Here is a 24025-nt window from a genome sequence, read left to right as displayed (position 1 = left end):
CAGGAGAAGGAAAAAACATACTTTACTTTTACTGTAAGTCAATGGAACCAGAAGTCTTTCCAAGTCATTTTGGGCCGTTTCTTTTGGTCCATTCATCATGAAATTGACGTACAAAGTAAAGCGTAACAGGCATTTTCAAATTCTGTCAAAAACTAAGAAACAACATAAATGGAGACACAAGGTTTTCTTCCGACAGCAGCGATATATTTATTGTGTCTGGACCTAGCTGGACAGACAGACAGACAGACAGACAGACAGACAGACAGACAGACAGATAGATAAATAGATAGATGGACAGACAGACGGACAGACAGACAGATAGATAGATAGACAGACAGATAGATATAGATAGATAGATAGATAGACAGACAGACAGATAGATAGACAGACAGACAGATAGATAGATAGACAGACAGATAGATATAGATAGATAGATAGATAGACAGACAGACAGATAGATAGACAGACAGACAGATAGATAGATAGACAGATAGACAGACAGACAACCGACAGATAGATGAATAGATAGATAGACAGACAGACAGATATAGTTAGATAGATAGACAGACAGACAGACAGATAGATAGATAGATAGACAGACAGACAGACAGACAGACAGATAGATAGACAGACAGATAGACAGACAGACAACCGACAGATAGATGAATAGATAGATAGACAGACAGACAGATATAGTTAGATAGATAGACAGACAGACAGACAGATAGATACATAGATAGATAGACAGACAGACAGACAGACAGATATAGTTAGATAGATAGACAGACAGACAGACAGATAGATAGATAGATAGATAGATAGACAGACAGACAGACAGACAGACGACAGACAGACAGATAGATAGATAGACAGGCAGATACATAGATAGATAGATAGACAGACAGACAGACAGATAGATAGATAGATAGCAAAAGTATTGCCATGCGCTGTTATACAGATCCATAAATAGAAGAAGTAAAGATATATAACAAAATATACTAAAACAACCATAAAATATGATGTGCTGTACAAAAATAAGTTAGTAAAATCGCATAAATATTATGCAGATTATAATGCAGTGGTGCATGTCACATCCAGTGAATGAACCGAGTGACACTGTAAACACTGTAAACAATAACATATGTTAATAGTTGTGCAATATGCCTGGGTGTATAAACAAGTGGCAGTGCAATACAGGAATAATACAGCGCAATATGCAATATTTATAAAAAGCTGTGTCAAAGCCGAATCTTTGCCAATGGGCCCTTGGCAAAAACAGCACTACTGTAACCTCCACTTGGCAAACAGTAGCAAAACTACAAAAAAATCACTACTGCAAACTGCAAAATAAAAGTAATGTAAATAGCAACTTACAGCCAATTGCAAGCATTTGTGTTTTGAAAAGCTCTTAGAGAATAAGAGAAATAAATAAAGTCCTGTAATATTAATATGTAGTAATAAAGTAATATTAATATATAGTAATAAAGCCCCGGGAGACAACACTCGGAGTTAGAATTACAATCACATTTAAAGTATTTTCAAGCTAATAGTTAGTGATATAGTTTATTTTGAGCTCGCTAAAGGCAATTCAATCTGCCCTGTTATCACAGACCTTAATGGTGCCAATAAAAATGCACAAGATACCCTGCGCTCATTTAGACTGGTGGTAGTGCAGGTCCTCAGAAATGAACACGACGCTTCCACAAGATGCAATACCCGCATACCTGCTAGGGGGCAGTATACCACGATGTGACCTGACGTCAGCAGCGGACTGAACAAACCATGACAACAATCATGACAATGGCCAGTTTTAAAGAGAGGCTAACACAACATATGTTCATAGCGATAAATATGCTGGTTGGCATGAAATCGCAAACATTTTACAGTTCGACATAAAAACAAGCGAAACAAAAAATGTTTTCCAGGCCTGACCCGGTCACAAGCAGACACAAGCAGTTTTTACTCCTACAAATACGCAAACGTTATGCTGTTGAGTACGCGAACAGAGCTGCTAGCGTAGCATACACAAACCTATAAATAAAATACAATATAAATGTACATGTAAGGATTTAATTTTAATCATTTTAAAATATTCTGCAATAATGTGGAACACTGAAGAAATCAGTACCATCAAAGTACAATCTTTGAGATTCTTGCGCTGATTCTAACCTTAAGGGCATCAACTGAGTTACCCAAAAAGGAAGTTTTAACCCTCTATTTCATGGTGTTGCCATATGGCCACAATTAGTTTATCTCAATTTTACTAAAAAGCAGTCATATAAATTCTGTGTTTACCTATGTAGATGTGGAAAAGGGGTCTTTTACTTTGAAAGGACAACTATTGTATGATATCACATGATCAGGAATTCTTATTATGATGTTGTTATTACCATATATTCCAAACACCAATTGAAATTGTATTAATTTACAATATTTGTAAATTTTGAGTCGTACGTTTCATTAAGTATAAGTTGGATTTGTTTGGTCTTGTTTTCAGGAAAAGGATGATTTTAGAGAAAAATCTGATTTTATGGTGTTTTTTTTTAGATTTTATGGTGCTATGTTACGATTTAAAAAAAAATATATATATATATATATATATATATATTTTAAGTTTTCCATCATTTAAGCAATTTTAAATAACACATTAAAACATTTATCATGTGTAAGTAATAATTCATGCATAATTCATGAGGGTTAAAAACGCTTTCTCAGCGAAGCCGGACGCTCGAATGCGGCCCACACAAACAGTAGTGTGAGAGATAAGAAATTAACAAAGCTAACAAAAACACACGCAGCAGGCGTCGAAAACACAAACGCAGACTATTAGTGTAAAAACAAAGGGCTACACTTTCCTGCTGCACCATCAGCCAAGCTAAATGTTTTCAGTGTAATAACGGTTCACAGTGGCACATGCGGCGATGCCAAAGGCAGTCAGAGAGCTGAAGATCAGTCTGCAGCTCAAACTCGCACAGCAGGAAACTGTCGCTCACTCAACACAACACTGACAGACAATTATATAAAAAATTCGAGGTGTATTCAGTGTGGAGACCAGCTGGCTACAAAACGAGACTTTTTGGCCTCCGCTAACAACGGGGCAACTTTATATCCGCTCAGAGGTCCAGTCTGAGTCATCAGTCTCGTTAGCTCACAAATTTTATCCTGTCTTGCATAAAAAAGGTTTAGATCTGGTCAAATTACACACGATTTGTTGAATTTGTAGGTGAAATGAGCCATCAGTCACATCCTCTACAGAGAACACAGTTTAGTGAGCAATGTCTCTATTTATTTTGCTGAGTTTAATATACTGGAAAAAAACATATAAAATGTGCCATAATTTATTTTTTTCCCCCCAATATGTTAAACTCAGCAAATAAACAGTAAGTGTGTTCATTGTAGGGGATGTGTATTTTCACAAAATCAGCAAAACATGGAATTTGGCCACTTCTGCATATAGTATAACTATATATCTATAGTTATATCATACTATATATCTATGTATTTCATCCCAAAGGTGTTCAGTAGGGTTGAGGTCAGGGCTCTGTGCAGGCCACTGGAGTTCCTCCACACCAAATTCATCAAACCATGTCTTTATGGAGCTGCTTTGTGCTCAGGGTCTCAGTCATGCTGGAACAGGAAAGGCTCTTCCCCAAACTGCTGACACAAAGCTGGAAGCAGATAACTGTGTAAAATGTCTTTGTGCTGCAGCATCAACATCACCCTTCACTGGAACTGAGGGGCCCAAACCCTGATAAACAGCCCCGCCCATCATCCCTCCTCCACCAAACTCTACTGTTGGCTCTGTGGATTCCGGTAGGTAACGTTCTCCTGACATCCACCAAACCCAGATTCATCATCAGACTGACAGATAGAGAAGCTGATCCATCACTCCAGAGAACACGGTTCCACTGCTCCAGAGTCCAGTGGCGGCGCTTTACACCACTCCAGCCGACTCTTGGCATTGCGCATAGTGATCTTAGGCTTGTGTGCAGCTGTTCAGCCATGGAAACACATTTCATGAAGCTCCTGATGCACAATTTCTGTGCTCTGTGAGTTTGCACTGCCTACCGCTTCATGGCTGAGCTATTGTTGCTTCTAGGTCCTTCCATTTCACTATATTAGGCCTTAAGTGGCAGTAAGACTTTATGAAAGCACTGTATTGTGATATATGTATTGTCATACAGGGCATGTACATACCTTTATAGAGGTTCCTGGGCACCTGGCAGGTGTGTCCACAGCCATTAGGGCAGCACTTCCTGTGGGTGGGGCATTCTGCGTCCTCCTCGCAGCTCTCCACACAAGCAGCGGCAAATCCGCTGGCCCGGTCTGGAGCCGGACAGTCGCCCTGCTTCACCGCCTCCACACTGCGCAAAAACTCACAACTCGTCAGGCACTCGTAATGTTTCTTCGGAAACAGAGTCTGGACAGAAAGAGAGAGAGAGAGAGAGGAATAATCAGGGGGTGGGGTCAGTGAGGCTTGTTTGGGGGGGGGGTATTACATTTTGGACAGCACATTAGGTAGAGCTTTATTTGAAGGCTGGTATAAACATTGAATAACATCTTAATAAACCAATATAGTTTAATGTTCATGAGCAGCTTATGCTAGTAATCAAAACATGTATAATTTTTTATAAAGTAATTGACATTGCTAAAGGGGAACTCCACCAATTTTTCTAAAGTTACAGAGTCAGAATCGTTCACAGTGGTGGTGATAGGAACCAGACGTCCACCTCTAAAAGCTCCCTCACAGAAAGTTACTACATGAAATGGTTATGAATTCACTGCCTGATGACTGAGACACTGTGAGGCAGAATAGTCCCCAGAGAAAACATATTATTTCAGATTTTCCACTATTTTCCATCATCAACATTCCATATAAACTCAGAAGACTCGTGTAGGTTCACTGGTGGTTCTGGATAGTAAATAAAATGTCTAAATTTCTGTGTTGTAGTCATGGCGACCCCTGGTTCCTATCACCACCACTGTAAAGACATCTGAGCCATTTCACACCAAAGCACACCCTTTGGAAAGAATAACTGAAGTGGAGCACTTTCTATGGCCATGAACAACTTTCTTGCACCTCTCTGGAATTTTGGACCGCTTTTCTTTTGCAATCTGCCCCAGATCCCTAATAAACGAGGAGTGCTGCTCTGAGATCTCTCCACAGGTGTTCTATGAGATTGAGATCTGGACTCATTGGTGGCCACTTCAGAGCAGTCCCGCGCTACTATGCAGTCCAACTATGCTCTGCTTCATAGTTCTTGGTGGTGCTTCATGATGCCATGCACACATTCCAGAAGTAGCAAAGCAACCCGAAACATCTGTGAACCTCCTCCATGTGCTCTTTTCTTTAAAGGCCTCGTTTTCTTTTCTGTAAACAGAACAATGCTGTGCTTCACCAGTAAGGTCTATTTTGGTCTCATCTGTCCACAGGACATTCTCCCAGAAGGATTTTGGCTTCATACGGTAGCCAGTTTTCGCAAATTCCAGGCTGGCTTTTTTATGCCTCTGTGTCAGCAGTGGGCTCCTCCTGGGCCTCCGACACTCAGCTTGAACTTGTTTGGAAGACGATCGAGGATCTTTCTGCACCATCCATACAATCTTTTATCGACTTTCCCTCTTCTGTCCGCATCCACAGAGGTTAGCTACAGGTTAGCTGGAGACGGACAGGGTCATGCTTTCCTACCATTTTGTTTTTCAGTCCCCAGACAATCCTGTCCTCTTCTTCAGTTTCTCCATGCTCACGTGGTACACAACTCAAAGGTTGACTCAAATTTCTCTGTGAAATTGTTCACTTAGAAATTAAAGGAAGTTTACCTGCCTGAAACTCCAATCTGTTATGACTTCGCAAAGGGTGCCAACAATATCCTCCAGTCCATTTTCAGAGTTCTGTGTGTAATAAGGTCAGCTTTTTCTGCTTTTTGTGTTGTTCTAATTGCAAACCAAGGGAATACAAATGCGAATAACAACACATTTTAATTTCAACAAATTTCTGGAAGAACCGGTGCAGCATCTGGAAAAACTGCAAGGGTGCCAATATTTTTGCTCATGATCCCGTCTCTGCAAGTAACACTGAGATGCACCTCAGTGCGTGAAGTTTTCTGTGCTGGGACATTGGGCAGACGTACCTCACACAGGTCTTGACACTGGTTCTCCTTCAGGTCCCATGATGCCTTGCAGGGTTCCAGACACTGGAGAAAGAGAAGATGGTAGACATTTATTACATTGAGTGTGTTTACATGCACTTAATAATCCGATAACAGCTAAAATCAGATTTAGTCAGTAATCCGATCAACATGTTTACATGCTCTTGAGTAATCAGATAATGGGGAACCTCCAGGTCTACAGGAGTCAGACAGTAATCAGATTTCTGCTTTACAACCAGCCAATAAACTCACAGAAGACGTGACGCAAATACATCAAGCTTCATACAGCAGCTTTTTTAAACATCGCGCCACTTTACCTGAAACTATGAACAAACATCATCTAGAAGATGAAGAATAGTTAAATCCTTTATTTTGTGTTTGGTTTCAGCGCCGCTCCAACAGTGTTTTGCTGCGTCTCGCGACATCCACCGTCTGATTTCTTAGACTGAGAAATCCAATAGAAATCAGAGTAAGAGTTTACATGCACTGAGAAATCTGATTACTGCGCTAAAATCCAGGCTCTTTATCAGATTTCTTAATCGGATTTCTAGATCGGACTATGGTGTTTACGTGACCATTTGAATAATCAGATAACTGCAGAAATCCGATTATGATCGAATTATTGAGTGCATGTAAACGCAAAATGTAAATAAAAACCAAAGCAATGATTGAAAATAAAACAGAAAATAAAATAATCCTCCTTTACAGTAAAATAAAGCTCTGCTGATCGTTCAACACAGTTTAACAATAAATGGTCTTAAACTCTGGAGTTAATGTAGAACTGCTAATTCACCCTTTAACCCTGAAGATCAGCGCAGACTGCTGGTCACCATAGCAACACAGACAACAGTCTCGCCTAGCTAGTAGCTAACGAAACGGCAAAGAGAGAGATTTAAGATGAACATTGATAATTTGGAGACGAATCGACTGATTTGTGTTTATAATCACTCCAGCTGGTTTCCTGATACGTTTAATCTGCAACCAGAAACTGACAAACACTAAAAAGTCACAAAACTGAAGTCAGTTTCTCATTCGCCAGCTTCTCCTTTGAACTGTCCCGTTCCACCTTAAATGGTGCAGCAGTAACATTCTGGCACCATTTATAGTGGAACAGGAAAATTGGAATGAGAAGCGACTTTCAGCCTCGTAAAAAGTCGAACATTGAGAGACATTTTACAAGAAACTGATCCACTTTTGCGGAAAAGTTTCCTGCTGGAGATGCGAGAAAAGCAGCTATAGCTGAGCTAAAGATTAAAGCAGAGCAAAAGTAAGTCTGAGTTTGTTGTTTAGATTGCATTTTTTAGCCTATACTAGTACATCAGCACATACTGAGACATATTTACAGCCAAGATGGTAAAATAGACATGAGGCTCCCAAGGTGGTTTGATTTTTGTTGAAAGGACAAAATAGCTCTTCTTGATATTTGCGTTGCCTGGACTAGTTGTAGGAGAAGTGAGCCAGCAGCCAGAAGGTTGTGGGTTTAAAGCCCCTGCCCCTGTTGTTGCTGTGCTGCTCCCAGACTGGGCATAGTTTGGCAGCAGAATGACCAATTTCCCGTGTCGGATCAATAAAGTATGACGTGCATTCAAGCATTCGTGCTTCACTCAGACTTAAAGACTCCATCAGGAATCACAATTCCATCATGATAGACAAAGTCCATGCTTCTAACATTCGGCCTGGACGTCCCTTGCACAAACCTCACGCAGGCGGTTCCATGGCACGCTGATTACCCATCATAAACCCATTACACTTCAAACACTCAACCCAAACAAACAGTTAGAGAACCAGCAGACACAGCAGCTCATGGAACAGATGAGTCCCTGCTGTCTGGGTCTCATTTGGCTGGGATGCAGTAGGGGAACCATGCGGTAGATGGATCCCAAACGCATTAAGTCACAACAGGACCTCGAAAGAGATGTTCTGTTACTGCCAAACAACATGCTGGTGGAAACTGAACACTGCTGATAACACACACATACAATATACAGTACTGTGCAAAACTCAGAGATCCTTCATTTCTTTAATTTACAGCTAAAACAGTCATTAAAGCTACATTAACATTATAAGCCTCGTTTCTCAAATCAGATTTTTTAATCAAATCCAATCTCTCTGACACGATGGTTCACACTCGTTTAGTTAAGTGACTCAAATCTGTCATTAATGTGACAAACCGGCGTCCTGAAATGACCCTCATGAGGTCATCCTACTCAGTAACGTCACGTGAATGAATCACGTTCATCATCAGCACAAACTAACGAGCAGAACGAGCTTCGCTGAAGATAATTAACTCTGATCGGCTCTCAGCTTCATTATTATTTTATACAGAGATGTTCCCTACTGTGCATCCGTTCTACACTGAAAACGGCAATTTTTCCGCTTTTGTTCTGTTTTTGCTATAATTGGAGACGTTATTTCATTAAGCAAATTATTATTTTATTATTTTGTTTGACAAAGAAAAGTCTAAATCTATTTTTGATTTGGATTCAAACATTTTACACCACTACTCCACATTCGGCGCATCTCCTTCTGACACGTGGAACTGGTTTAGCTCGAGTTCATGCCTGGACATGCAACAAAACAGACATTAATGTCTCTTTTTCTCTCCCGCTCTTCCTCCCTAACTCTCTGAATACAGACTTCGCCCACAGCAAATCGAATTCAGCAAGGCCCCAACGCAATAGAACATGAAAGTCCAAGCATGTCGGACAGAGTCTTGCTAGCGTTACCGCAGCAAAAGAGGCTTTCCATCAGGCTATCGGAGCATCGCTGGCACGGCCTGTCCCGTCAGGGAGAAAGAAATAGAGAGAAATAGAGATAGATACAGAGATGAGAGAGAGACAGAGTTGTACAGTGCACTTGGGTAAAAGCACTAAGCGCTAGCTGGGCCCGTCCCAAACCATGCTAGCCCCGACTATGCTAAAACCGCTCCAAACTGCACTCAGCTCTCGATCCGGTCATGGCTCAGCTATGCCGAGGCACCACAACACAGCCTACATTAGCACGAGGCCGTTATTGGAAAAGACACAGGGGTCTCCGCTGTGCGGTTACGGCAATAACGCGACGGTTCATACAGGAGTCAGCAGTTAGCTTGAGTTAGCATCCTAAGACCAGAGGACTGTATCTTCTGTAAGTCTAAAATGTGTTATAAGAGGATGAAAAAGGGAAATTTACTATTAACACGCACCACATAGAGGAATAAATCAGCTGCAAACAGGTTTTCATCTTCTTAAAGTGATCTTTGAAGATTAGCGTGGCTGAATAAACACACATATTTCACACAGCAGTCCCTCCGGAAACATGGAGCACATAAAAACTCTGATATTAAGAGAAAGAAAACGAGAAGGGCTGAGTCAGGGAGTGGACTTGTTTATGGCTTTTTAATTAGCTCATTAGGCAGCGCCGCCGTTATTCTGCCGTTCGCAGTGAAATGTTTATTTGCTTTTTTAATGGAGTGAGCGCATGTTGGAAACGTAAACGTGACAGAAATCACGCTCCCGCACACGCCGGCCTCCCGGTGCCTAATGACGAACTGCGGCTTGGTAATAAGCCGCTCAGCCTTTATTAGTAAGACTCGGTTCTGACTTGTAGAACAATTCTCAAACTGTAAAACAGGCTAGCTACCATTTCCAGTTTGTGTTAGACATCCACTGAGAAGAAGTACAACGTAGGGGTTTCCAGTAAAGTGGCCAGTGAGTGGAAGCACAAAGTAGGTGTTTCAAATAAAGTGGCCGGTGAGTGGAAGCACAAGGTAGGTGTTTCTAATAAAGTGGCCAGTGAGCGTAAACACAAGGTAGGTGTTTCTGATAAAGTGGCCAGTGAGTGGAAACACAAGGTAGGTGTTTCTATTAAAGTGGCCGGTGAGTGGAAGCACAAGGTAGGTGTTTCTAATAAAGTGGCCAGTGAGTGGAAACACAAGGTAGGTGTTTCTTATAAAGTGGCCAGTGAGTGGAAACACAAGGTAGGTGTTTCTAATAAAGTGGCCAGTCAGAGGAAGCACAAGGTAGGTGTTTCTAATACAGTAGCCAGTGAGTGGACACAAAAGGTAGGTGTTTCAGATAAAATGGCCAGTGAGTGGATTCGCAAGGTAGGCGTTTCTATTAAAGTGGCCACTGAGGAGAAATACAAGGTAGGTATTTCTAATAAAGTGGCCAGTGCAAGGAAGCACAGGGTAGGTGTTTCTAATAAAGTAGCCGGTAAGTGGAAGCACAAGGTAGGTGTTTCTAATAAAGTGGCCGGTAAGTGGAAGCACAAGGTAGGTGTTTCTAATAAAGTGGCCGGTAAGTGGAAGCACAAGGTAGGTGTTTCTAATAAAGTGGCCGGTAAGTGGAAGCACAAGGTAGGTGTTTCTAATAAAGTGGCCGGTAAGTGGAAATACAAGGTAGGTGTTTCTAATAAAGCGGCCAGTGAGAGGAAGCACAAAGTAGGTGTTTCTAATAAAGTGGCCAGTGAGAGGAAGCACATGATTGGTGTTTCTAATAAAGTGGACGGGGAGTGTATAGTGGGTTGGTCTGCTGTTAAAGAGCTGTTGAAGCAGGAACTCCAGCTGCAGGCTGCAATAATTCATGTGAAATACTCGGCTGTCTTTCCTCTCTTTGTTCTGAACAGTAGCAAACACAGGTGGGCGTTCTTTGAAAAGGAGCTGACAGGCCGTCTTGTTTTGGTGGAGTAGCTACAGGAACCGCCGCTAGTCCTCACACACGCACACACACACTAACACACACACACACTAAAGCCTCAAATCCCCCTTTACAAATCACCAAGCGCACGCTCGTAAGCCCCAGGATCAGAGCGGCTCTCTCAGTCAGATAGCTTGCGGCTAAACTAGTAACACATTCCTCTACCTAGCGGAGGAAAGAGCTCTGCAGGTTTTAGCCCTGGGAAGCTTCCTGAAATGTACCATTGTGGTACCCATCCCTTGACTTTTTGGGGGGGGGGGGTACGTTCCTTAGAGCTCTGCTAAAATATATGGACTCCAGGATGGGTTCCTTAGCACTCCATTGAGTTATCTTGGGATAGGTTCCTTAGTGCGCTGCTAATTTCTTTGGACTTCAGCCTGGGTTCCATAGCACTTTCCTTGGCATTGTACTGAATTATCTGGGCTTTAGCAAACTGCTGAACTATCTGCGCTTTGGGGTCGGTTCCTTAGCAAAATGCTGAATTATCTACACTTTAAGGTTGGTTCCTTAGCACAGTACTGAATTATCTACACTTTGGGGTCGGTTCCTTAGCGTTCTGCTGAATTATATACACTTTGAGTTCGGTTCCTTAGCAATCTGCTGAATTATTTATACTTTGATGTGGGTTCCTTAGCATTATGTTGAATTATCTTGACTTTAAGGTGGGTTCCTTAGCACAGTACTGAATTATCTACACTTTAAGGTTGGTTCCTTCGCACAGTACTGAATTATCTACACTTTGGGGTGGGTTCCTTAGCGTTCTGCTGAATTATATACACTTTGAGTTCGGTTCCTTAGCAAAATGCTGAATTATCTACACTTTAAGGTTGGTTCCTTAGCACAGTACTGAATTATCTACACTTTGAGGTTGGTTCCTTCGCACAGTACTGAATTATCTACACTTTGGGGTGGGTTCCTTAGCGTTCTGCTGAATTATATACACTTTGAGTTCGGTTCCTTAGCAAAATGCTGAATTATCTACACTTTAAGGTGGGTTCCTTAGCGTTCTGCTAAATTATCTGGACTTTGAGGGAGGGTTCTAAGTGCTTTGCTGAATTACCTGGAATGTGCGGAAGTTACTTAGTGCTCTGCTGAATCACCGGGACACTGGGGAACGGTTCTAAGTGCTTTGTTGAATTACATGGAATCTGACAATGGTTTCATAGTGCTCTGATTACGTATCTGGAGTTTGGGTTGGGCTCCTTAGTGCTCTGCTGTATTATCTGGACTATGAAGTGGATTCCTTAGCCCTACTGAGTTATCTAGACTTTGGGGGAGGTTTCTTAGTGCTCTGTTGAATTATCAGCTTTCCGGGGGGTTTCGAGTAACATGCCAAAACGCAGGCTGATAAAAGACGAGGAGAAGAATAGGTGAGTGGGCGGGGCTTCTGAAAGGCCTGCATAGGTGTGCTGTGAGTGACGAGCCGAAAAGGGTGACAACGGATGTCTAAGCAAAGCAAACAGGCACAGTCAGGTTTAATTACAAAGGTTCTCTCAGCAACTCTTACAAAAGAGAGACGAACTGCAACAGCTGCTGAGAATTTCTGTGAAATGAAGAGAAAATTGGCTCTGGAGGAAAATATTCCGACTGTGTAAAGGAGCTTTTTCCAGTCTTTGGGAAGGTGCAGGGATTCAGAACTAGTATGCAATTGAATACTATCCAATATGTCAAGTAGTTTTGGATGATGTTCATAAAAATCTATATAAAATAAATCTTGAGCGCATCTCAAACCTTAGACACCTACACTCACTGTCCACTTTATCAGCTCCACTGACCATATAGGTGCACTTTGTAGTTCTACAGTTACAGACTGTAGTCCATCTGTTTCTCTGATACTTTGTTAGCCCCCTTTTACCCTGTTCGTCAGTGGTCAGGACCCCCATGGACCCTCACAGAGCAGGTACTATTTGGGTGGTGGATCATTCTCAGCACTGCAGTAACACTGACGTGGTGGTGGTGTGTTAGTGTGTGTTGCACTGGTCTGAGTGGATCAGACACAGCAGTGCTGCTGGAGTTTTTAAACACTGTGTCCACTCACTGTCCACTCTATTAGACACTCCTACCTTGTCAGTCCACCTTGTAGGTGTAAAGTCAGAGACGATAGCTCATCTGCTGCTGCACAGTTTGTGTTGGTCATCCTCTAGTCCTTCATCATTGATCACAGGACGCTGCCCACAGGACGCTGTTGGCTGGATGTTTTGGGTTGGTGGACGATTCTCAGGCTGATCAATATATATTTTAATTAATTATTAGATCTGCTTGGCTTTGTCTTGATAATTTAGCTTCTTTTGATTCAACTATTTTGTTCTGTTTTCTTCTCTTGAAATGACACCAAATGGAATCTTACATAGTATTGAAAATAAGATAAGAAAGCACCGCTTACGGTTTATTTCGTAAGAAAACTTGCTATTTTTTGAATTTTATGTATTTTTAACTGCTCTTCAAATAAATAGCCAGGGCCCAAAGTTTATTACACACTTCTATAACCTAAGAACAGCTCAGCCAGTTTGCATTGAAGTCCCTGTAGTTACTGAATAATAAGCCTTATTATGTAATAAGCCTGAGATTTTAAGAGATTCACTCTTATAGAAACTTCAACATCAAAACTATTAACACTAACTGCTGAAAAGTTTGGAGTTATTTGTCATAATAATTTCTTTTTAGTAATAACTTTTACTGTGTAGAGTGAAACATTACAAACTACACACCAAAATATAAACCACTAGTTTATTCACTATTTAAAGTATTCTGGAAACAGTGAGAAGTTATAACACGTGATAAAATACATAATATGGTAAAAATGAAGAGTAAATGTATAAATAAATAATAAACTGTACATATTTATGCTAATTTCTTGTCACTGCGAATCACTATTTGATCAGTGAGTGGTCACTGGTTTTCCAATATGAGGAATTCTGGATATTAATTTTATTATAAAGTATAAACTCGAACCTATTCAGCTTTTTCTTTTATTATAGGATCATCTACAGCTCCACATCTTCCTTTTTACAGCTTCCTACAAATTAAATCTACAGCTTACTACAGCATTACTGGCATATTCTCCATATTCTGACTCCAAACTTTTGAATCATACCGTGTTTCCATCTGTCATAAGAGAAACGAAACCTGCTCCAGGAGAGAACCTGGAGTAAAACTGGAGAATAAGACAGACGGTTCTGAAACGTTTCAGTGTTTTTGTTTTGAGGCGTTTCCGTGCGGCTGCTGCAGGCGCTGCGCTGCAGAACGTGCGGTGATGATGATAATTAGAGCCGGAATCCCCTGCACTCGCCCGAATCCAGCAGTGAAACGCTCCTCCTGTGTTCCAGGTGTGCTGAACACCAAAGCGTTTTATAACGGACCCTACGGCCTCACAAAGTCAGCGGCCTGACTGGCTTTTTCAGAAAAGACAATAAAAAAGGCAGGTGAGAGAGTTTAGATCGGATCGTCTCGGGGGGCCGAAGTGCAGTTTGCGGTGGGCAATAAAAAGAATTTAAAAATAAAAATTTCTCACTTAGAAAATCAACAAAACAGGCCATTTGGGCAGGGGTGTTCAAACTTTTGCACACGACCGTATAAACCATATGCATGAATGTATTTAGACCTGTAGGTGGTTCTGTCAGTCTGTCTGCTCTGTCTTGTCAACTGTCTGTCCTGTCCACCTACTGTCTGTATGTTTGTCCTGTCTGTTTTGGCTGTCTGCCGTCTGTCTGTCTGTCTATCTCCAAAATGGTAACTTTACAGGAAAACAAAAAAATATACTTTACTCTTAATGTAAGTCAATGGAACCAGACGTCTTTCCAAGTCATTTTGGGCCGTTTCTTTTGGTCCATTCATCATGAAATTTACACACGATGTAAAGAACAACACACACTTTCAGATCATGTCAAAAACTGAAAAACGACAAAAATGGAGATACGAGGTTTTGTCCCGACAGCAGTGACATGAAAGTTATAGATACAAATCTGAAATATAACGATATGTCCAGGCAGCCACTTTTACGTTTAGGTTCTAAAGAGTTAAGTAGACCTACGGCGACTGGCCGGAATCACTCTGTCGGAAAAAACGCACAACATTCACGACAAAGCCTTTCAATAAGAGTCAGTTCCAGCTTTTACTTCCAGAAGCGAATGCAACACACAAGCAGACAACCTGTTTGCTGCACGGTGCAATGATAGCCTAGCAGGTGGCATCAAACAGACATTCTTGGAGTATCGTTTTAATTATTGATCTCAATGCAGGCAGAGGAACAGACAACAAAGAAGCCTGGGAGGCATCTCTCCGCAAGGAGAAAGAGAGAGGGAGGGAGAGAGGGAGGGAGGCGGGTGTCATGAATTATACATGCGCCCCACAATCGGAGGAGCCTGGTTAATTTATGAGCGAGGCAGCAATGCGCTTTTGTCTGCGCTCCAGCGGAATAAGGGCTTCGCGTTAATACTTCATGACACTTTGAGTCGCGCTCCGACAACAGCCATTCTCCGGCGGGTATCTCTTACGGAAAACGGGCCCTGATGTCGGCTATCACAGTCGCCCCTAAAACCTGAAAGGTAATGCTAATGTGAGCGCTAGTAAACGCTAATAAAGCTCGGAGCCGCCGTAACACGATATCGTCCCGCCGTCCCTCCATGCCTCGGTTTGAGTTTCACGGCGGTTCGCGCTCGACAGGATGTAGCCGTCAGAAAGGCCTCGGATGAGTGATAAGGCCCGGGCTGTGCGTCAGTAAAGACTTTGGGAAACGTGGGCCCCCCTGAGGGGCTCCACAGGGGCGCAGTCTGATTTACTGTATATGTAGAGCGTCTCTAATGGCCCCACAAATATTTCAGAGGTGCTGATGGAAACACTCACCGTGTCTGTGCGGTGATTGACGCCGGTAAAGAGAGCGGCGCTGAGAGAAGCTTTCTGGGCAGATTTCCCAAACCGCAGCTCCACTCCATCTACGGAGCTCCAGCTACACGACTTTCAGCAGCGCTGATACCTTCCAATCAGAGACTGTAGCTCATCTGTTAGTGTACAGCTTGTGTCAGCCATCCTCTAGCCTTCATCAATGGACAGTTTCTTACCACAGAGCTGCACCTGGCTAGATGTTTTTGGGTGGCGGACCACTCTCAACCCAGCAATGACAGGCTACAGACCACCTTTCATTCATTTACTTTCCACTAAGTACAAGTTATACATTTTTCAGGAGATACGTTTGAGGAGGTTGGATAAAAGACAACCCACTTGCATAAGGAAGGAGAAAGTCAAAGGAAAATAACTGAAGTTTCTAAAATGATTAGAAGCTACAGAGAAAATGTGTCACCTAACAACCACCTGGAAGAGCTGGTCGACACCAAAACTGCCCCCATCAGATAAACAGCACTTAAAGCTTTCATCTCTGAGAGAGAGGAGAAAATCAAGCTGATCAGATCTGAAAACATCCACAGGTGTTTCTGTCCATCCTTCCACTGTGAGAAGACGACTCAGCGCTGTGGGTCTGAAAGGATGTGTAGCTGATCAAGAAGAACCTCACTGAGAAAAGGAGACGGACACATCAAACAAAGAAGCTGAACGATGGACTGACCGCCCCAGAGTCCAGACCTCAACACCACTGAATGTGTTTGATTACTTCAGAAAATGATCAACCAGCTTCTAAGACTGAACTTTGGAGGTGTGTCTGCAGATTCTTTGAGGAGCTGAAAGTGAGTCTCCTGAAAAGAATGGAAGCTGGAATAAAGGTGAAGAGAGACTCACTGAACACTGAAAAAACTACATTTAATTGTTGAGGCTTCTGTGTAATTTTCTATTAAATACGTTTTCTGTTTTTTTCTGACACTGAAAAATGAATAACTTGTACTTAATTGCCATTTTGACTGGAAATGAAATGAGAGCGGTGGAGCTCATGCAGAGTGGAAGCACAAGGTAGACGTGTAGTGAGTGTAATCTCACTGTTAGACTGTTAGAGTCTCCATTCCTGCATGTTCAGCACTTTCTGGTTCCCTGGCCTTTTGCTTGCTGAAACTAATTACCTCTACTTCTTATCACATACGCAGCCATGCCACACTGGCAGATTAAAAAAAACAGAAAGGCTTTTCCACCAACTGGGAAAAGCTCAGCCATTTATCATTCAAGTCTCGCAGAAGCGTTTAATCTGAAAAGAACACAGACGTGGATGATCTGAATGGCCCTGACACACCAAGCCGACTGTCGGCCGTCGGACACCGTCAGGAACTTGGCAAACATCGGTGGTTGACCGTAGTTTGTGTGCTGTATCCCTCACTGTTGGCTCTAGCTGGCTCTTGCCAACCTCACTTCAGCTGTTTAAGAGATTTAAGGCAGAGATGGGGACTCAAGTCGCATGTTAAATGACTCGTAAAATAAATGAAACCTTTGATTTCCGACCATAAGTTCACCAGCAGCTCACAGCAGCATCAGGTTCAATACGAGTCTTTCATTATAGAAAAGCCTTCTGAAGTCTGAAGGACAGAACAAAGACGCAGTGGTGTTTAAAGGAAAGAGGAAAACATTTTACCTATAATCAAAGACTGTTTCTCAAAGTCACGTTAAACCTGACAGCTTTTTAGTCAGAGTATGTTTTTGTAGAATGTAGCGCCTGCAGCTGATAAAAACACTGAACTAAAATCCTCTGGTAAAGACTCTAGACTCGGTCTCGCACCCCAGAGACTCAAAACTCGACTCAGACTCGTACCTCAGAGACTTGAGACTCAACTCAGACTTGCAGCCCAGAGACATGAGATTCATACTCGCATCTCAGAGATTTAAGACTCGACTGAGACTCGAAAATCAGAAACTCAAGACTTGACTCTGACTCACACCCCAGAGACTCCAGACTCAACCCGGACTCACACCGCAGAGAATCCAGACTCAACTCGGACTCACATCTCAGAGACTTTAGACCTGACTCAGACTCACACCTCAGAAACTCAAGACCTGACTCTGACTCACACCTCATAGATTTAAGACTGAACTCAGACACACACCTTGAGACTCAACTCAGACTTGCAGACCAGAGACTCAAGATTTGACTCAGACTCACACCCCAGAGACGCCAGACTCAACTTGGACTCACACCTCAGAGACTTTAGACTTGACTCAGACTCGCACCTCAAAAACTCAAGACTAATTCAGACTTGCACCCCAGAGACTTGACTTAGATTCGCACCTCAGAGACCCAAGATTTAATTCAGACGCGCACCCCAGAGACTCTAGACTCGACTCAGACTCGCACCCCAGAGACTCTAGACTTGAGACTTGACTCGGACTCGCACCCCAGAGACTCTAGACTTGAGACTTGATTCAGACTCACACTCCGGAGACTCTAGACTTAAGACTTGATTCAGACTCGCACTCCGGAGACGCTAGACTTGAGACTTGACTCAGACTCGCACCCCAGAGACTCTAGACTTGAGACTTGATTCAGACTCGCACCCCAGAGACTCTAGACTTGAGACTTGATTCAGACTTGCACCCCAGAGACTCTAGACTTGAGACTTGACTCAGACTCGCACCCCAGAGACTCTAGACTTGAATCAGACTTGCATATTTAAGACTCGAGACTCAACATGCGTGAATCGGCGCGTGAACATTTCTGATTTCATGTTAGCGCCGAGCAACTGTTGGTTTACTTCCAGTTTCATGCACTTGGCTTAGTGTAAACACAGACGTTTGAGGCTTTGAAGATATTTAATTAATATATTCTTTATTTTGGAGGTTGCAGCTTCACAGACTGCAGCTCCTGCTATAGAGAGCCGCTCCCTTTCATGCAGGCGCACTAACCACCGGTGTGTCAGCTGGAGTCTTTGTACGTTTGAATGCATATTTCCACAGGAGTCGAGAGGCAATGGTGAGCTGCTGAGGCGATTATCAGTCAGCCTTAGCTGGCGTGAGTTCTTCCTCGTCAGCTTGCTGGGGTCTAATAGCTTCCAAGAGAGTTTAATCAGCAGGGAAGGACGCTGGCCTGGACTGGGATTGAGGATTGGACTGGGACTTATCATCGGATTAGTCTTAGATGAATGGACGACTGCCTGATTGGAGATAGATGAGGTCTTAGTGCTTCTTATGACACTCCTGACATACTGACCAGATAAATCTGAGGCTGCCGATAACCTACAGCGTTCCTTGGAGCATTCTTGGCGTGCCCGAATTAATGAGCGCCGGAGAAAAAATCAGTGGTTGTCTGGAACTAATCCGCAATTAATCATTGAAAGAAAGCCTAACAGTTGAAATAGATGGAAGGATTCGCCCAACTGGGTGCAGAACCTGACCCGGACAGTAGGAACTGGACGCTGTACTGGGAGAATTAAAATCGAATCCATTCAGCAAAGGAAGACAGTGATTTCTTGGCAGAAGAAAACATCTTAAATCTAGTCACTGTATCCAATATTTCTCATAGTGAGACAACCCTGAATCCATGGGTGGGCATTAGGAGGCTGGGATGACCATCATGCTCCTTCAGTCCAAGTAACATTTAGCTTAGTAGCCTAAGTATTGTCATTATACTGTTAATCAATGTACGCTAGTATTTACAGGCTTGATCCATAAATAGTTTATTTATCCACTTTTGAAAACTGATTGAATATGATTGGACAGAATGCTCACATATAAGGTAAAGGGTGAAGATTAATGCTTGATGTGCAATGATGGAAAAATCTTACGCAAAAAAACAAAAACAGACATCCAAAATAATTTCAGGAGGTTCACAGAATGGTTATTAGCTCACAACAATATAAAACATCAAGAAAACTGGCCAAAATAGATTTGTTGTTTAGTTTTTATATTCAGCAAAGCCATGTTTTTGCTGTTTGGTAGCCACAGTATGTGCTAATGTTTCTAACGCTGAGCCTTGAATTTTCCTTGTTTTAAGAAACGATACTTATTTACTACACCAAGACAAGTTCATTAAATAAAATGACTCGAAGTACTTAAAAAAAAGTCTAGAAATAAGTTAAATAATCTTAAAATATTCTTCACAGACCAATACAGTCCCCATCAACCAGCTCGTAAGAGGCAGAGCAGCCTGCAGCCTTCGATCGAGGACAGAGTCTCTTCACCGCAGCGACTTAAAGAGGATTTTACAAGCTTTTCTGATTACAACGCAGCCATCGCTCCAGCCAAGGAATTAAAACAGCAGCCGTTATCTGACACAGAAAGGCATCAGATGGTGATTAAGAAATCAAAACGTGATTGTTTCTTAATCGCTGTTAATTTAGAGCGTGAATAATGGGGAACTGTTCCTATTGGGCGAGCTGCAGTAGAGCCAAATGCAAAAAGAGCTAAAAACAGCGTTCGGCTGTATACGTAAGCGGCGGTCTCAGCACGGCTGCAGATGTGCAGGCGGCGAGATGTTATTTTTGGGCGTGGAAGGATTTAAAGGCTCGTCTCTGAGATCTCTAGCTCGCACTTTCTAACGGAGAGTTTGCAATGTGGTGGTTCAAGCATGCACAATGACCTGTTTGAGTGTGTTTATGTGCGGGTGGGTGGGTGTGCGGGTTGGTGGGTGGTAGGGGCTTCTGTCTGTGGGTTGGTCGGGCCCAGCAGGAGAGGACGTGATGGGGACACGGCTGTTAGCAGTGATAGTGTGGAGGGGGAGGGACGGGGCTCCTGTCTCATTACTCACCACGGTGGGTGGCGGGAACCCACAGCAGAACAGACCAAACGGAGAGGAGCAGGGGCCAGAACACACACATACGTATATGGTACGGTGCAAAAGTCAGAGACCACCCTTCATTTAACTTCCAGACAAAATGGCCATTAAGTACAAGTCACTAATTTTTCAGAATCAGGAAAAAGGCAGAAAACATAAGTTTTAACAGCCTCAGCAGCTAAATATATCAGATTTTTCAGTATTTAGTGCAGTGGTTCTCAAACTGGCCCATAGGAACCTTTTTGCTCTTTCCTTACGTGTTATAAGTTAGGTTGGAGCCAACATCTGGACTGTCTGGGTGTCCCTAAGGACCAGTTTGAGAACCAATAAGTCTTTAGAGTCTCTTATTTTCTAAGAAATCTGCACGGGCTGTTTTTCCACACCTCCAAAGTTCGGTAGTAGAAGTTGGTTGTATTTTCTGCTTCTCATGATCAAAGCAAAATTAGGTCTCTGTGGTGCATCACTACAGGACAACCAGGAAAACTGTGTGGGGTTCCATAGGGATATATATTTGCCATTGGAGTTTATTTATATCGGAAATCAGCACAACTTTGGAAAACTATGTGGGAGTGCCACAGGGGTTTATACTGGGCACTGTAGTATTTTTATACCTAAAATCAGTTCAAATAAAAAAAAACTATGTGGGGTTCCACAGGGGTTTATACTGGGCACTGCAGTTTATTTGAAATGAGGGCAACTTTGGAAAACTATGTGGGGTTCCACCGGGGTATATACTGGGCACTGCAGTTTATTTGAAATGAGGGCAACTTTGGAAAACTGTGTTGTTCCACCGGGGTTTATACTGCACACTGGAGTTTATTTGAAATCAGGACAACTTTGGAAAACTATGTGGGGTTCCACAGGGGTTTATACTGCACACTGGAGTTTATTTGAAATCAGGACAACTTTGGAAAACTATGTGGGGTTCCACAGGGGTATAGACACTGTAGTTAACTTATATTTGAAATAAAGGGGTATATATTGGGCACTGTAGTTGAAATCAGGGCAACATGGGAACTCTGTGGGGTTCCACAAAGGAGTATGTTGAGCAATCTATCACTATATCTAGTAAAACAGCATTGATATGTACTCTGAATAAAAAAGTCAGAGAAATGACCCAAAGAGAAAAGATCTCTGGATGATGCTTATCAGTCTTAACCTCTTCACAGAAGTGACGCTAAACAGTAATGTTCAATTTTGAGCACGGTTTGCTGCTCTTTCAACGTCCGTCTCACTCACACTTGTGTTGGGTGAGGTGCTGCTCAAATGTCCACCAAAAGGGGCTTTGAAGTGCTTCCTGGCAGATGCGACTACCAGAGCCTGGGCTTCCAATAAAACCAACACCCTCCCTTCTCCTCCAGCGTCTGGCCTTTCTCTCAGCTAAGCCGAGGAAAACGATGACCACACAGCAGCCGTGGAGAATCGAGATGACACGCGGCTCAACGTTGGCGGCCAAGAAAGAATTTGCTCTCCCCCCCAGAACATACTTCCTGATGTGGTGTTTGTTCTTTCTCACTTGACAATGAAGACTGTAACAAGTGCTACATTTAGACCATCGGAATTTTCCCTGGACCTTCTAAGACTGAAAAAGCACCGTGGAAGGACCGCAGAGCAATTCTAGCATGGGCCGTTTATTGGCTGCTCTAAGCCGCTTGGGAGCCGGCAGAGTGGCTCCGTTCCCATGTTCTTTTACCCAGACAAGCGCTTTCACCTTCCCTTCGAACTCTGAAAGGGTCAAGACACGTAAGTGTGGCTGAAAGGCACTCTACTGTTTGTTCTGCAACAGGGATTCTTCCCTCAATAGCTCCGGCTCAGTCAAAAGACAGCGCCAGAAAGGGACGCCTGACCATGGCTTTCCTCAATGCAATTAAAACAGCACGTCCACAGACAGCACTGCTGGACTGAAAAAGCCTTTTCTGTTGGCGAGCGCAGGGAGACCTTGGGAAGGGAATGAAAGAGAAAGCGAGGTCGAGCCATTCTGTTCCCGCGAACGGAGAGGCCTAATCGGAGTTGAATGGAACGGGTTGGTTCTGCTGCGTAATGTGCAGTAGTTCTTTCTTTTCACTGATGGAGAACATTAAATTTGGTCCATCAGCATAACACATGAGAGTCGCTCGGTGTCTCACTCTGCAAGAGTTTAAGGCAAAACTTTGACATAGATTATCCCCTTTATTCCCAGTGCAGTCAGCCAAGAGGTGTTTGGTGTCTGAAGTTTGCTCCTTTAGTTTTATCTGGAGCTACAAAGCTAATGTAGCTAACAAGTAATGGAAGCTTATCCCCCACCAATTAGCATAGTGCTAACTGCATGCCTAAATCATCGGACCCTCCTCAAACCGTGTCAAGTTCTTAAATAATCTCGGCCACACCCTATTTGGATGGTCCCCTATAGATGCTCTACAGATACTTACATCATTAACTAACTTTCTGGTGATGTTCAGTTGATTATCAACACCATTGATAAGGATTATTGGTAGGTGTAGGTTTTGTCTTGAGGTTTTGGACAGGGTTAGGTTTAGTGTTTGGGATAGATTTAATAAAATCTTCCACACTGAATTTGTTTTTTAGTTGAATGTTACTTAAAGATATACTGAGCATTTACAAAGCATCTACAGTGGACCATCCAAATGAAGTATTACTGTATTCTCTGATAGACTTGCTTATGCAGTTTCTGACACTGTATGATATACTGTGTTGGGGTAGTTACTTAAAACTTAATCCATTACAAAACTACTAATTACTTCTCTCTGTAAACTGTAAGGGGATTACTTTACTGATTCCGTCCCAGAATCTCAGCACTCATTACTTTACTTCTGAGTTGCTCTCTAGGACCCAAACTCGTCTGTAGCAGCTATGAAGTAAATGGGAAAATCCAGTAGATATTTCAGTACGTTATTTAGAAAGAAAGAGCCAATTACAATACATGATATTTAAAACATTTGTCACCATTTCTGCTCTGATATTTTCATTATGCCACAGTTAGTTCCAACCTTGCAATGTGATTGGCTGAGAGACATCCTATGAGTGCCAATCTGCATCTCTTTAAGCTTCACTCAAGTCATTTAAAACAGCCACAACCTGTTATGAGTATCAAGTTTGTTGAAAAGAGTTAAAAACGACAGCAACCGAGTGACAAAATGACAAAAACTAAAACATCCCCACTGTAATCAACAAAGCTGTTTACACCTGATGCCGCTGGAAGAGCACTGATTTTGACATCCTAAAGGTTTTGCATTGCGATATTTTATTTAGTAGCATTATACGCAGCATTGCTACGTCTGAACTATTTTACTTGGAGGAGTATAAATAAACTTTCTTGTTAATCAGGCTTTGTGTCATAATTATCTTAAAATGTAATAAAAAATAAAAAACAATAATGAATATAAGGCCGAACGATTTGGGGAAAATATCTAATTGCGATTTTTCTGACTAATGCTGTGACTGCAATTTAAATTGCGATTATTACCCATAAGGTTTTTTTGGCCAAGAAGTTCAGAATATCCACTTTTTCTGGATTTAGGATTGAACCCTGAATGTAGTGCACCAGACTGCTAGTAAGTTGTGGTTGT

The 24025-nt window shown here is 42.4% G+C and overlaps 1 protein-coding gene across 1 annotated transcript in view; it reads right to left on the bottom strand.

Annotated features, from left to right (window-relative positions):
• LOC118811463 (anosmin-1) overlaps positions 1-24025 on the bottom strand; it is a 94811-nt gene that overhangs the window by 41471 nt on the left and 29315 nt on the right. Inside the window, exons 3-4 of the mRNA XM_036575695.1 lie at positions 6129-6191; positions 4198-4420 (exon numbers count right to left, since the gene is read on the bottom strand). Coding sequence (XP_036431588.1) covers positions 4198-4420; positions 6129-6191 — 286 coding nt within the window. The remainder of the gene's footprint in view (positions 1-4197; positions 4421-6128; positions 6192-24025) is intronic.

Source organism: Colossoma macropomum, unplaced genomic scaffold (assembly GCF_904425465.1).
Source record: "Colossoma macropomum unplaced genomic scaffold, Colossoma_macropomum, whole genome shotgun sequence".
NCBI classification, from domain to species: Eukaryota; Metazoa; Chordata; class Actinopteri; order Characiformes; family Serrasalmidae; genus Colossoma; species Colossoma macropomum.
The sequence above is the reverse complement of the archived record's forward strand: the minus strand, read 5'-3'. Positions and strand labels throughout refer to the sequence as shown.